The 12,290-nt window shown below is 40.3% G+C and overlaps 1 protein-coding gene across 6 annotated transcripts in view; it reads left to right on the top strand.

Annotated features, from left to right (window-relative positions):
- Nbea (neurobeachin) overlaps positions 1–12,290 on the top strand; it is a 551,973-nt gene that overhangs the window by 371,409 nt on the left and 168,274 nt on the right. For 5 of the 6 annotated variants that reach the window (XM_036189952.1, XM_036189948.1, XM_036189950.1 and 2 more), the window contains one exon: positions 11,721–11,857. In XM_036189952.1, coding sequence (XP_036045845.1) covers positions 11,721–11,857 — 137 coding nt within the window. Of the gene's footprint in view, positions 1–11,044; positions 11,107–11,720; positions 11,858–12,290 lie in introns of those variants that run through there. The other variant, XM_036189953.1, reaches the window with a different exon arrangement.

Below are 12,290 nucleotides of genomic sequence, written 5' to 3'. Positions count from 1 at the left end.
GAGAATGTGATGGCTGTGTGATGCTTAGTAGGAAATTTTCTGTGGACTTGTTAGGTGTGACCACTGGGAGTTCCAGGTAAAATGTGTTTCTGAGTATTGGGACCTGACACTTAGGAATGAGGATAGGCTATAGGGGTCTTAACTGGTAAAGGTCTTAAATTAGCTTGCCTTTTCCCCTGATCTGATCAGCTGGAGTGTTCCCAGAGAATGCCTACTAATATTGGAGGCTGGGTAATGGGATGAGTTGGGAGAAGGGAAGTTGTAGAAGATCTTTGTGATCCATTGAGGATGGGGTCAGAGAGGAAAAGGAGAGCACAGAAGGTGCTCTGCTACAGAGAGAGAGGTGAAGGTCTTTAGTTAGATTACCTGGTCCTAGCCTGCTCGGCTGGTGTGCTCACAGGGAATGGCTTTGAGTTGGAGGCTGAGGTAATGAGATGAGTTGGGTAAGGAAGGTTGGAGGAGAGAATGTTTGTGATCATTTGGAGATGGGGGCAGAGAGGAAAGGTGTTCTGCTTTTTGTGGGGATGAGCTGGGGATGAGACTGAGGATTTGGATCTACAGGAGCAGAAGGTTAGGTGAAGATCTTCAGTCAACTACCTGCTTCCTGGGCAGGAGGTAGGGAAACTCACCTTCTCTCCATTCTGACTTCTGCTGATTATGTCTTTATTAACTAAATATCTCTGAGGGTTCTCATTTATAAGGTCAAAACAGCAATGCTGCTCTCAATTAAGAAAGGTCTCTTTATTGCATAGAAAGTGTGTTCTATAACCAACATAGTAGAATGTTACTTTAAATACATTTTGAAAGAACAGTAATTATTTTTTAAATAGCAGAGTTGGGACATGGATATTACAATGTAAGCTGGACTTCTTAATGTGGATTTTTTTTTTCAAAGTAAGAGGCTTATAATCCTTTATACAAGTGCTTGTACACACACCCTTCCTGAACTGAAATTCAGGAAACATGAATTCTGTGAATAAAGAATGAGAAAGATAGAAAAATAAAAAGGAACCTAGTAGGATTTGTGCTGGGTCCCAGAGCCTCCCTCCCTCCTTTCTCTAGAAACAAGCTCTGTGTTAGTTAGTGTTCCTGACTGCCACTGGACCTAAGTGAGTGAGGACCTAAGACTAGGAAACTAAAATCAAGAAAATGGCATGGTGCTACAACCCAGGAGTTTAAAACAAGTTGAAGTGTCAGAAGCACAGATTTATTTGACTTTGGGTGGAACCTGGTAAGTATAAAGAAAAGAAGACTCTGTTGTTCCACACTTGAGTGCAGGTCCCTCTGTCCAGGCCACGCCTGCCCAGGCCCGCCCCTGCCATGCTATGCAGTTCTAGCATGGTGAACAGAATGCACTTGCCGGTCTCACCAGCACATATATATTTAAGATTCTCCACGTGTATTTTTATGTAATTTTTGTTGTAGATTCTAACTAGAATTAATTTACCAAATTTGTATTCAGAGAAAGATGTCTCTTAGACATTCTGGATTCTCTAAAGTATATTTAACTCAGGACCCCCCCACCCCTGCCCCATTCTGAAAGGCATGTGTATTTCAAGGGAAATTTAATCCATATGTTCCTGACTCACTCACACTTAACTCATCAAAACGTTGTTTAGTAAAAGCTATTTGATGTTGGGAAAGCCTTACAAGACTTCCTAAGTCTTTTTTTCTTTCTCTTTGAATTAGGAAGTTGCTTTGCCAGTCATAAATAGCATACTCAGAGGCTTCACATTCAGCTTCAAACAATTCACCAGTCCCTTAGAGATAACATTCACATGCCTATTTCTTTCAAAAGCTAAAATATTTAACTTTATAACTAATTTTTTTAATACCTAGTGTTCTTTGATACTTGTCATTGTTCTCAGAAAGTCAGCAAGCCAGTGTAGACCTTCAGGCATTATATTGTAGCTACAGTCCTATGTTTCCAAAAGTATATGTCCTCTTCAACCATGTCTCTAGTCCATAAAACATATTTCAACTACTCTTCATAGCAATAACAGTCCTGCTGACCTGACTATAAATTTTAAACTGTAATAACAGAACAGAACACAATTTAACTGTGTCCATTATGCATTAGTTATGCTTCAAATCATACACAAAACTCTCACGTACCTTTTATTTTAAGAATAAGCCACCCTTTGGTCAAGTGTTTCATAAACCCCAATAGTAAGAACTTTTCTTCCTAATACATTGTTTTGGTAGAAACTTCTTTCTCTGTATGTTGAATTTCTAAGAATTTATCATCACACCACTAATCTGAAAAATAGGGCAATAATCACTTAACTTATTGATTGACCGTGGCTCTCTGTATATGGGGCACCAAGCTATCACACATTACAGGTTTTAGAGTGAGCATAAATGAAGGTATTAATTACCTAATTGAAGTACATGATTTTTTGTTTGTTTGATACACTTGGAGGAGAATGTGAGATAAAAGAATTGCTTTCCAGTGAACAGACTATTCACACTAGCATCTCGAAACAAAGGAGGAGGGTTGATCTGCATTTAAGAAGTGCCCTGGTATTCTCTTTGAGAGACATTAGCCGTGTTGCAAAGCTTAGGTGAAAGAGTACTTTCCCCTATTAGAATAGTGAAGTACAAAGGATGAACAGTCTTTTGCAAGCTGATGGTACTTTGAGCTGTTTTTATTCCCAGAGCATAATGCTGCATACAGAAGCTGGAACCTATAGAAAGTCCATGGCCATAGAAAGTCACTTAGCCTAGAGAACAAGAATTTCTATGGCAAGCAGATTTCAAACACTCCAGCAGAATATACTCTGTTGGTCAGATAGTACTGTGACAAAACTCAGGAATTCGGACATGCTCAGAGGTTAAGAGTCTTGCTGAACCCCAGAGAACCTGAGTTTGGTTCCCAACAACCACATTAGGTTTCTCACAGTGGCCTGTTAACTTCAGCCCCATGGGACCTAACACTCTCTAATGGCCTCCCCAGGTACCCACATGAACATTGCATACATTCACATAGACACACATATGTGCATAATTTTTTTTAATTAATAAAGATTAATTGATTTATAAATAGAAAAAAAACAGATCTAGACTTTTTTAAACTGTAAAAGAGAGGATATTTTGAATTTGCTGTCTAAATTGTTGTTTAAAATTTTTTCAGACAAAATTCTATAGTGATTGAAGTATTTTTTAATTCTTTTTTATTCCAAAGTTGTGCTTTTCTTTCTTTTTACATTACTAGCTTACCAACCAGCTTGAAACAGCCAAAGTGCTTCTCCAGTTCAGCTTATATGTGAATCAGGAATTCAAAGAGAAACTGAAAAGCTAACAGATAAATTCTGTATCTAAATTTGGATTTGCCCTTTTCTGAATAGAAATGGAGGGTGGATGCGGGTAGGACAGAGGGGAGGTGTGAGGGGGAGGAGGGAGGGGACGATGGAGTCAGAATATAAAATAAATAAAGAAAATAAACACTACAATTAAAATAAAATTGGATAAGAAGGTCTCCACTTACCAAACAATATTTTCTGAGGAGAAGGAGTAATGTAGATAAGTGTAAATGTGGATGGGAGACAGAATTAATATTTACTAAGAGGAGACAGTATTACAGGCTGAGAAGTGCCAGTCTGTTACTTAGAATGCATACTGAATTTTAAAAGTTATGTCACAGCAGTGGGAACACTGACCCACCATCACAGCCTGAGAGACTGGGAGCCAAAACATAAATCTACTTTTCTTTTTCCAGGCACCTTTTTAATTTCCTCATAGCTCTGTGTTTTTTGAACCTTTCAATTAGTTAACAAATCAATTAAGTGGATTATTGCCATCTTTATTGTAAAGTAGATTTAAAAAAGAAGAAGAAGAAGAAGAAGGAGAAGGAGAAGGAGAAGAAGAAGAAGAGGTCGAGCAAGATAGCTCAGTGAACTAAGATCTTTGCCACCAGTCCTGACAGTCTGAGTTCAGTCTCCAAAACCCACATCATGAAAGACAAGAACCAATTCTTGACAACCTGTCCTCTGTCCTCCACATGTGTACCGTGGGGATACACACACACACACACACACACACACACACACACACACACACTCACTCACAAAGAAAAAAAATATGTAATTACTTTAAAAAGAGAGAACAGTTTACAAATAGGAGATACCCAGACTACACTTTAGTAAAGGCAAGAGCTGGGAGGGCATGTGGGCCCTTAGCAACCATTTTCAGATCCTGACTCCAACTTTATTCTAGTTGGATATATTATTTCTTAAATGTAAGCCATGGTGATACATGGAATAAAAAGATACATGATAGAATCCCTGCTCTCCAGGACCTGATTGTTGGGCTAGGACTGCTGGATTTACAAGATTTAAAAAAATGATCTAAAGTTAGAAAGCAGAGTTAGGCTTGGAGTTCACAATTTAGATCACCAACGTCACTAAGGAAATGGATAATATAGAGAGCAGAGAGCCTCAGACCAGCTGCAGAGCTCCAAGGAACAGCAGGCTTCCGGCCAGTGAAGAGAGCTGTCAGCAGCACTGCAGAGGCCTAGCCAGAAGACAGCAGGACAGTCCTGTGCCATGGGCGTCAAGGCCCTACTTCAGCAATTTCAACCTGATGTTCCTTGGAACACAGGAATTTTAAAACCACAAGCACAAGCAATCTCCTAGGAAAGTGTGTCTGAAAGATTCTAGTAAAATCAAAAGGTTACAATTTTGTTTCTTTACTCTGAGAACTTGCATTTTTATTAACCATAGGACATTTCCCAAACACGCTGGCAACAGGCCAGGTGGGAGTGTAGCCAAAGAACTGAACAGGAGACAGAAACTCTTTAACCTCGGCAAGCCTGGAGAGGGCACAGATAAGACAGCAGCTGAGGTGTCAGGGGAGGGTGACACCAAGCACACAAGCAGAGAGAGCAGCCAACTTCCAAATCCAAGAAAATGGACAAAAGGAAATGAGGACAAGTTGGGTACAGAAAGCCTTCAGCTAGAGGAAGACATCAAGACAAGTGCAACCTTTAATTTTTCTCCAAAATATAAATATTGTAAACCAGAATGGATGCTTGTAGAGCAGCAGTTCTCAACATATGGGTCATGACCTTTTTTGGAGTCACATACCAGATACGCTGCATATCAGATATTTACATCACAAATCATCACAGTAGCAAAATTACAGTTATGAATTAGCAATGACAGTAATTTTATGGCAAGGGGTCACCACAACATGAAGAACTATATTAAAGGGTCGCAGCATTAGGAAGGGTGAGAACCACTGTTGCGAAAGATGGCCTTTCCTAAGAAGAGGCCTTGTATTTACTAGTCTTCTCAAAGGGGTGTATGTACCCTCCCACAAAAAAGATCCAAACCACTGCTGTACACTGCAGCATCTGATCTCTACTGCCATACTCTAAGCAGATCTGATACTCAAAGCTGTGTGTCCTTTCTCAGTGTCCTCTCCCACTGCTTCTCTTTTCTCATCCTGCTCTCCAGCCATGCAATAGCAGCTGTGTGTCCGTCCATAATATTTTCCATTACATTATCTATCTGTCATACCCATACATCACAGCTCTTGGAATTGCCATTTCTGCAAATCCCATGCCAGCTACCACCACCCTAGTGAAAATTGTTACACTTCAAGGAATGTCAATAGGGTTCTTCTCTTCCTCTTCTTTGGTAGAAGGCAGTACACATAAGGATATATGACCCAACTTTAGCATCATGTATAAATCCTACCTCTGATGTGGACTAGTTGAAGGACCTTTCTAAACTACCTTCATTCTCATTTTCTCATCTGTAGCTGACATACAGAGTTATTGAAAGGAATAAATAAGATTAATTCATGTGCTGTGCTTTATACAATGCTCAATTGAGCCCTTCTCTCTATGACATAATTACCCATACACATTTCTTTTTTTATTTTACCCCATATTTTTACCCCATAAAGGTCCGTTTTTTTTAAATAAAATTCATACCTTATACATTACCGTATTCCCTTTAGTTCCCAAAAGAACACAACACAGTCATTACTTTTTGTTGATTGCATGAATGAATGGATGCTGAGTTAAATGCCTCTGCATCTAATTTCCGAAGACAGAACAAATTGTATGCTAAGAAAAATGTGGCAGTTATAAAATTATGCCATTTTGATAAATAATATATATGGGGTATAACTAGAATAATTAAGTGTAATTGCCATTGGATTTTAGTGGTTTTTTTTTTAATTTTTATTTTCTCCAGGATTCACTCATAAGAGAGAGTGAATTTTAAGCAACAATTTGGAATAAAACAAAAATATTATCTTGATTTTAAGTGACTTTTACTGTTACATATAAATGACACAGTGGTATGTATCATTTTCTGTATTCTGTTCCATAAATGAAGAGTGCACTCTGTGAATGAGTTCTTCAGGCTGCTGATGTGAACTGGAGGAACAAATCAACAACATGTTCAATATCTTAGGAGAGCTGCAATGAAAACGTGCCAGGAGCCCTAGGACTACGAAGGCTGGCTAGCATGAGCCCAACCTAGAGTTTAGGGTCCTAAGCCTCCTGCTCATATAGATCTAAATCATGTTCTCTGGTTTATTCACACATCTAGTCTAGTAGGAATTTACTCTTCTCAGATACAAAATGACATCCTGATGCCATAAAAGAGTCATAATTCCAGAAGATGAAAGATGTATCCCATATGTTGAACTAAATGTAATATAACTGGAAACACAAATCTCATCCAGCTCACCTGGGAGAGCAGATTATCATAAGAACCCAAAAATGATCAGTGCTTTTCAGTAAGGTTTTTGTTTAGGACATCTCAGTGCCACTTTATCTGTACTATGTGCTTTCTAAAGTCTTTCTTTCTAAAATCCATGATAATCCCTGCAGAAATACTATATATTTATTTATTATATTATTAACATAAAATACATAGTTTTATACATATATTAAGACAAAGAATTACTTGTTCTACAAATGAATTGGGGAATATAAATGAGAGGATAAAGTTAGGGTCTACTAGATTGTCTCTTAGTGCCTAAGATTATTCATTAAATAAGTTGTAGCTTTAGATAATGTTAGTAGTAAGTAGGTTCTCTGCCATGCTGAGCAAACATTATGCTAAAGTGCAGTGTTGAGTTGCTTGTTATGAAAGAGGTCTCTCATTTTTCTCACATATACAGACTGTGGTAAATTGACTCTTTCCAGAGATAGGTTTACTAAGGACTTCAGAGATTAATATGTGCTCTTAAGCATCAAATAGTCATCTCAGGAAACGGGAAATGTGAGGATGATCTGTTATTGTAAATCTCAATGTTTAAAACAAAGGGAACTCAAGAAGTCACCAAGGAGCATCAAAGGCCATTTTCTGGGTACAGGCTTATATACCCATGGGACTGTTTGGGGCACTGTTTAAGGAGGGTTCTGGGAGAAAATATTGCTAAAATTGAAGTGCACTACCCCATATGCTTCTAAATTTGTTTTGAAATTAAAGACCTTTAATTTTTTTTCTTCGATTCCCGCCCCCCCTAGTTTTCCTAGTAACGTACTTAAAAATAAAGAAGATTCCATAAAGTAGTGATTGTGGTCAGTGTTTTGGCCACATTCTGTTAGCCACACAATTTCCTCAGAAATTTTGTCACATCATTACAGAATCAACTTTAAATATTTACTCCCTGTTCATATTTTAGTCTTAATTTTTTTAATCATCCTAAATACAACGGCTTTCAAATTAGCTAAGTATAAGAAATATTAGCTGGGCAGTGGTGTCGCATGCCCTTAATCTCAGCACTCAGGAGGCAGAGCCAGGCTTATCTCTGAGTTCAAGGCCAGCTGATGTACAAGAATGAGTTCCAGGATAGCCAGGGCTACACAGAGAAACCGTGTCTCAGAAAATAAATAAATTTTAAAGAGAGAGAGAGAGAGAAATATCAGCTGATTCCAATGTACACTGCAACAATACATGCCCTAAATAAGGTCATTGCCAGTCATATATGTCTTATTAAGTCTAACAATGCCAGTTTTAATTGACTTTCAACTTCTTTTGATTCCATATGCTTTGTGCTGTTAGAACTGGTAAATTGTACTGTCTGCAAATGTAGTTGCCATACTTGCCTTTTGATAGCTAGGACTCTGTTGACCCTCCTAAATCATGATTAAATCCTGCATCAGAGCAAAGAAAAGCAGTTCTGACCTGTGGGACCTGGCCTTAGTGTTTCCGGGAGCTGGTCTGGAGGTCACAGTTAAGGCAGGGTGCTCTTGAGCTGAACATAAACCTCACAGAACACCATCATCTATGATGTCACAATAGACAGCTTAATAATTTGATCTAAGCTCAGACAAAAGCAAGGTCATGAAACACTAAACACCCCCTCTCCTGGCTGAAGTGGTAAATGCTGCTTCCTTACAGCCTTAGTTTGCTGTTGAAACAGTTGTTAAATAACCAGTCCTCAATAGCCTGTTTACAGCAGATACCACTGCACAACAGTCTTCTTTCTTGAGTCACGCAATTCGGCAAATCTTTTACCAATGTCTTGATCCTACAATTAGTCCTTTGCCACTCGGGCCCCCAGAGTTTCCACTCCTCTTCCCTTACAGTGAGCAGTCAGCTAGTAGTTCTGTTGCAGGTGCCATTGTGACATCTAGAGCCCAGTTTTTGTGAATAATGACCTGTACCTAAATGGAGATGGGAAAGACTTTTGTAAACTGTAAAGTTATATTAAGATACTACTAATGTGTTTTCATTGATTTCTAGGCTTGGGGTTCTGATTTTTTAGAAACACAATCCAAACCCACAAGTATTTAGCATTCTTTTAAAATATATTCAGTTGCATTCTTTTAAAATATATTCAATGGCTGTGTGGTGGTGCATGCCTTTAGTCCCAACACCCAGGAAGCAGGTGCATCTACAAAACAAGTTCCAGGACAGCCAGGGCTGTTACACAAAGAAACCCTGTCTGGAAATAAAATATACTCCATGAGCATATGTATTTCTGACACATCTGGACACAGTGGGATTTACCATGTGCTTGGAAAAACTGTGGTGGCCTCAAAAAGAAGCTCCTTCTTCTTGGCTCCTTTCTGATGCCTGGTGGCACTGGTTCCTTTAAAAGCACTCATGGACCCACAGCCAATGTAAGAAGTAAATGTTTGCTTTTTTCTGCTTTTTGATTATCATTATTTGTGATAGAGTTTTAAATTATATGTGCCAATACAATAGGAATAGGCCTTTTACATTTTGTAAGATTACCGTGCTGTGTGTGCTGAGGACATTATTGTAATTTGTTCTTTCATTATTAGAGTAGCTATTGGAATGGATGTATTTACAGTCAGTTCCCAATTCACTATACAAAGCAAAGTTCTGGAGGTTAAACCCGTAATGCTGAGGGGTGGGCCTAGAAATGAATCAACCCTTAGATGAGTATCTCCTGGCACCAGGGATACTGCCCTCAAAACACTGTTTGGGAAAAGATCCCGGGTTTCTAAATCTCTTGGTACCATATGGAAAACATGCTGGCTTGTGATTGTGCTTTATGTAAACATTTTAATATAGGATCCCTAAAATCCAGAGGCTCCCCGAAGGGGATTAAAACTAATCCCCTTTCTCTATTGCTGCAGTGGATTAAATGTGCGCCCTCTCGCTGCTCTGCTCCCCGGAGGCTACAACAAAAAGGCCCTGGGCTCCTCCAACAATCTTCGTTCGGAATTGGGAGTTGTAATTGGAGATTTGCGGCAGGTTGGAGGGTTGTAAGGTTGACTATTTCATGATGTGTATTTCTTAAAGAAATCCTTTTATAAACTCCCAGAAAATCTCAACTCAATAGAAAGAGATTGGAGTACGATCAAAAGGAAACTCAGTCCTGTTTTAGAAATGTGTGCTCAGCTAAAAGCTCCCGAGCTAGTCTACGTAAAATTCATGATGTTTCAGTAAATCAGGGTATAGCTTGGTTAACTTCTCCTATGATCTTTTTTTCTTTTTTTCAATTTTCCCAATTTATTGTTTGGATATGTTAAATTACTTTTTAGGAGAAGGAAGCAGCTCTCCATGTTTTAATGGTTTTGGCCATTGTTTTTCTCCAAATGTCAGACTTCTAAAATCCTAAAGCATGCTCGTCGGTGTTTAGAATGAACTTTCCTAGGTTGTTTTGTTGTTGTTTGTTTTTTGTCAAGCCCAAGTTGTTTAAGGCACTTAGTTTCAGATGTGAATACAACGAACATTTCGGAGAAGAAACGAGGAAACCCGCGCTGGGTGCAGCGCTGCGGTGGCGCAAGGGTTAAGGGAGCGTTTCGAACCCGCGGGAGGGCGCGGGGGATCCGTGGAAGGCCCTAGGGGCTGGAGGCGCCGGCCAGCGCGGACCCTCCAATAAACACAAAGGAGGGCCTGGGGAATAGAAACCCAAATCCACTTGTAATCGTACAAGAGATTCGGGCATAATTACTTGAGCAACCTAGATTAAGATTGATGAGCCTTTAAAGTGGCGCTCCAGACCGACCGCCTCGCCCCTTGGAGGAAGGGGGAAAAATTCCCGCAGGCGGCTGAGGACCCAACTCCGCTGGCCGCACCCGGAGCTCGGGGCCGTCTTGCTGATCTGCTAAGGCAGTCGGACCGCTGAAGGCGACTCCACGTAGTCTGCTGTGGGCCGGACTCCGTAAGCCCTACCAAAGCCGGCCTAGGCCTCCGGGTCTCCCCTCCGAAATAGCTGGGCTCCGGCCGCACCGCTGGCTCCCCGAGCTTTCCAGGCTCAGGCCCGGGCTTGCCTCCGTGGTGCCGGTGCGCGCGCAAGACTCCCCCTGATCGCCCGCCCGTCTCCTTCTGTGTACAGCAAAGGGCGGGCATTAATGCCTGCGTTCTGTTGCTGGCGTCCTAGACCTAAAAGACATCAACAAAGCCCACGTAAATTCTAAATTTCTTGTCTTATGTTTAGACCAATATCGAGAAGAGGGATTTCAAGTAATTCCCCCTTGAATCAGTATTATAATTGAGGAAATTCGAAGTGAACATTCCACTCGGGTGCGCACACTTTCCAAAAATCTATTGAATCCTAATTTCTGTGGGTTCAGAAGCTGAGAAATTGCGCTTTCCACCCCCTTTTCCAAGAATGGTTTTGTTTCAGCGATTTTTCTCACATTTTCATCTTTGGTGTGCTCTGGTAAGAAAATAACGGCCAAGGTTTTCGTTATTTCCTTCATAAGAACCCCAGTAGCTTTGTATTCCCACCTTAGGACGCCAAAATTAAAACAATTCTTCCGTAAAATGCTAGTCCTTGGGATTTGTATATTTAGCCGCTTTCCCCTTTCACCTCTATCACCTCTCCTTGGGCTAGCGATGCTGCCAAAAGGATCGACTTATGAGATGGTTGGTCTTCGGAAGCATTACCCACTGCCTGTGATCTCTTGGAGAGCAAATGATGTTCTTTGGAGAACGGGCACCAAGGATGCATCCGTTCTGCTCTGCATTTTAAGTAGAGTAAAGGCAGTGCGTCACCAACCATGTATATTTCTAGGCAGAGGCTGGAAACTGGCATGTTGTGATGGGTCTTTTATTCAACACCCTGAACTCTTGAGTTTTTATAAAATTACTCTAGTCTCGTTTTAAGGTACCGTATAAATGCTAAACAGACCTTACCTAACATGAAAAGACCTTGCATAACAAGGCACCATTTTCCCTAGTTTATCTTGAAAAACAAGGCCACACCATACTCTCTGGAAGAGACTTTGGGAGGACCAGAGCGGCCCAGCCTGACTCTCTGCCCCTGTCTTGCAGGCCCTGTGGTCCTCAGCACCCCTGCCCAGCTCATCGCCCCGGTAGTGGTGGCCAAAGGAACTCTCTCCATCACCACGACAGAAATCTACTTTGAGGTAGATGAAGATGATGCTGCCTTCAAGAAGATCGACACAAAAGTGAGTTACAGTGGCTGCACCGCATTGGTGGCTTTGATGGCAGGATGTGGTTTTCAGTTGCTTAGTTTTAAATGACCAGAGTGGTATACATAGTCTCATCTTTCTTATGGAAATAAAATGAGTGAAATAACACATGATTATTTCAGAATTGAAGACTATTAATGAACTTAAATCCTAAACTTAAGTAACAGAGCATGTGCATTTGAGCAGTCTTCCTATGTGCCTTTGTGTGTACTTAGGCAGATTTGGTGTTTAAGCCAGTTGTTCCCAGATGTCTGGGGCAGTCTCAGCTCCTGGGAACACTAGGACAGATCTTGTGAAATTTTATATTAACATCATGTTTAATTTCCAAAAGTATATATTGCAATATGAATTATTATGTATTGAAAGGTTATAAGGAAACTGGGGCAGGGTCCATTTGCATATAATTTCA

This window comes from Onychomys torridus, chromosome 6 (genome assembly GCF_903995425.1).
Source record: "Onychomys torridus chromosome 6, mOncTor1.1, whole genome shotgun sequence".
Lineage (NCBI taxonomy): Eukaryota > Metazoa > Chordata > Mammalia > Rodentia > Cricetidae > Onychomys > Onychomys torridus.
Note: the sequence above shows the minus strand (reverse complement) of the source record. Positions and strands in the feature narration are given on the sequence as shown.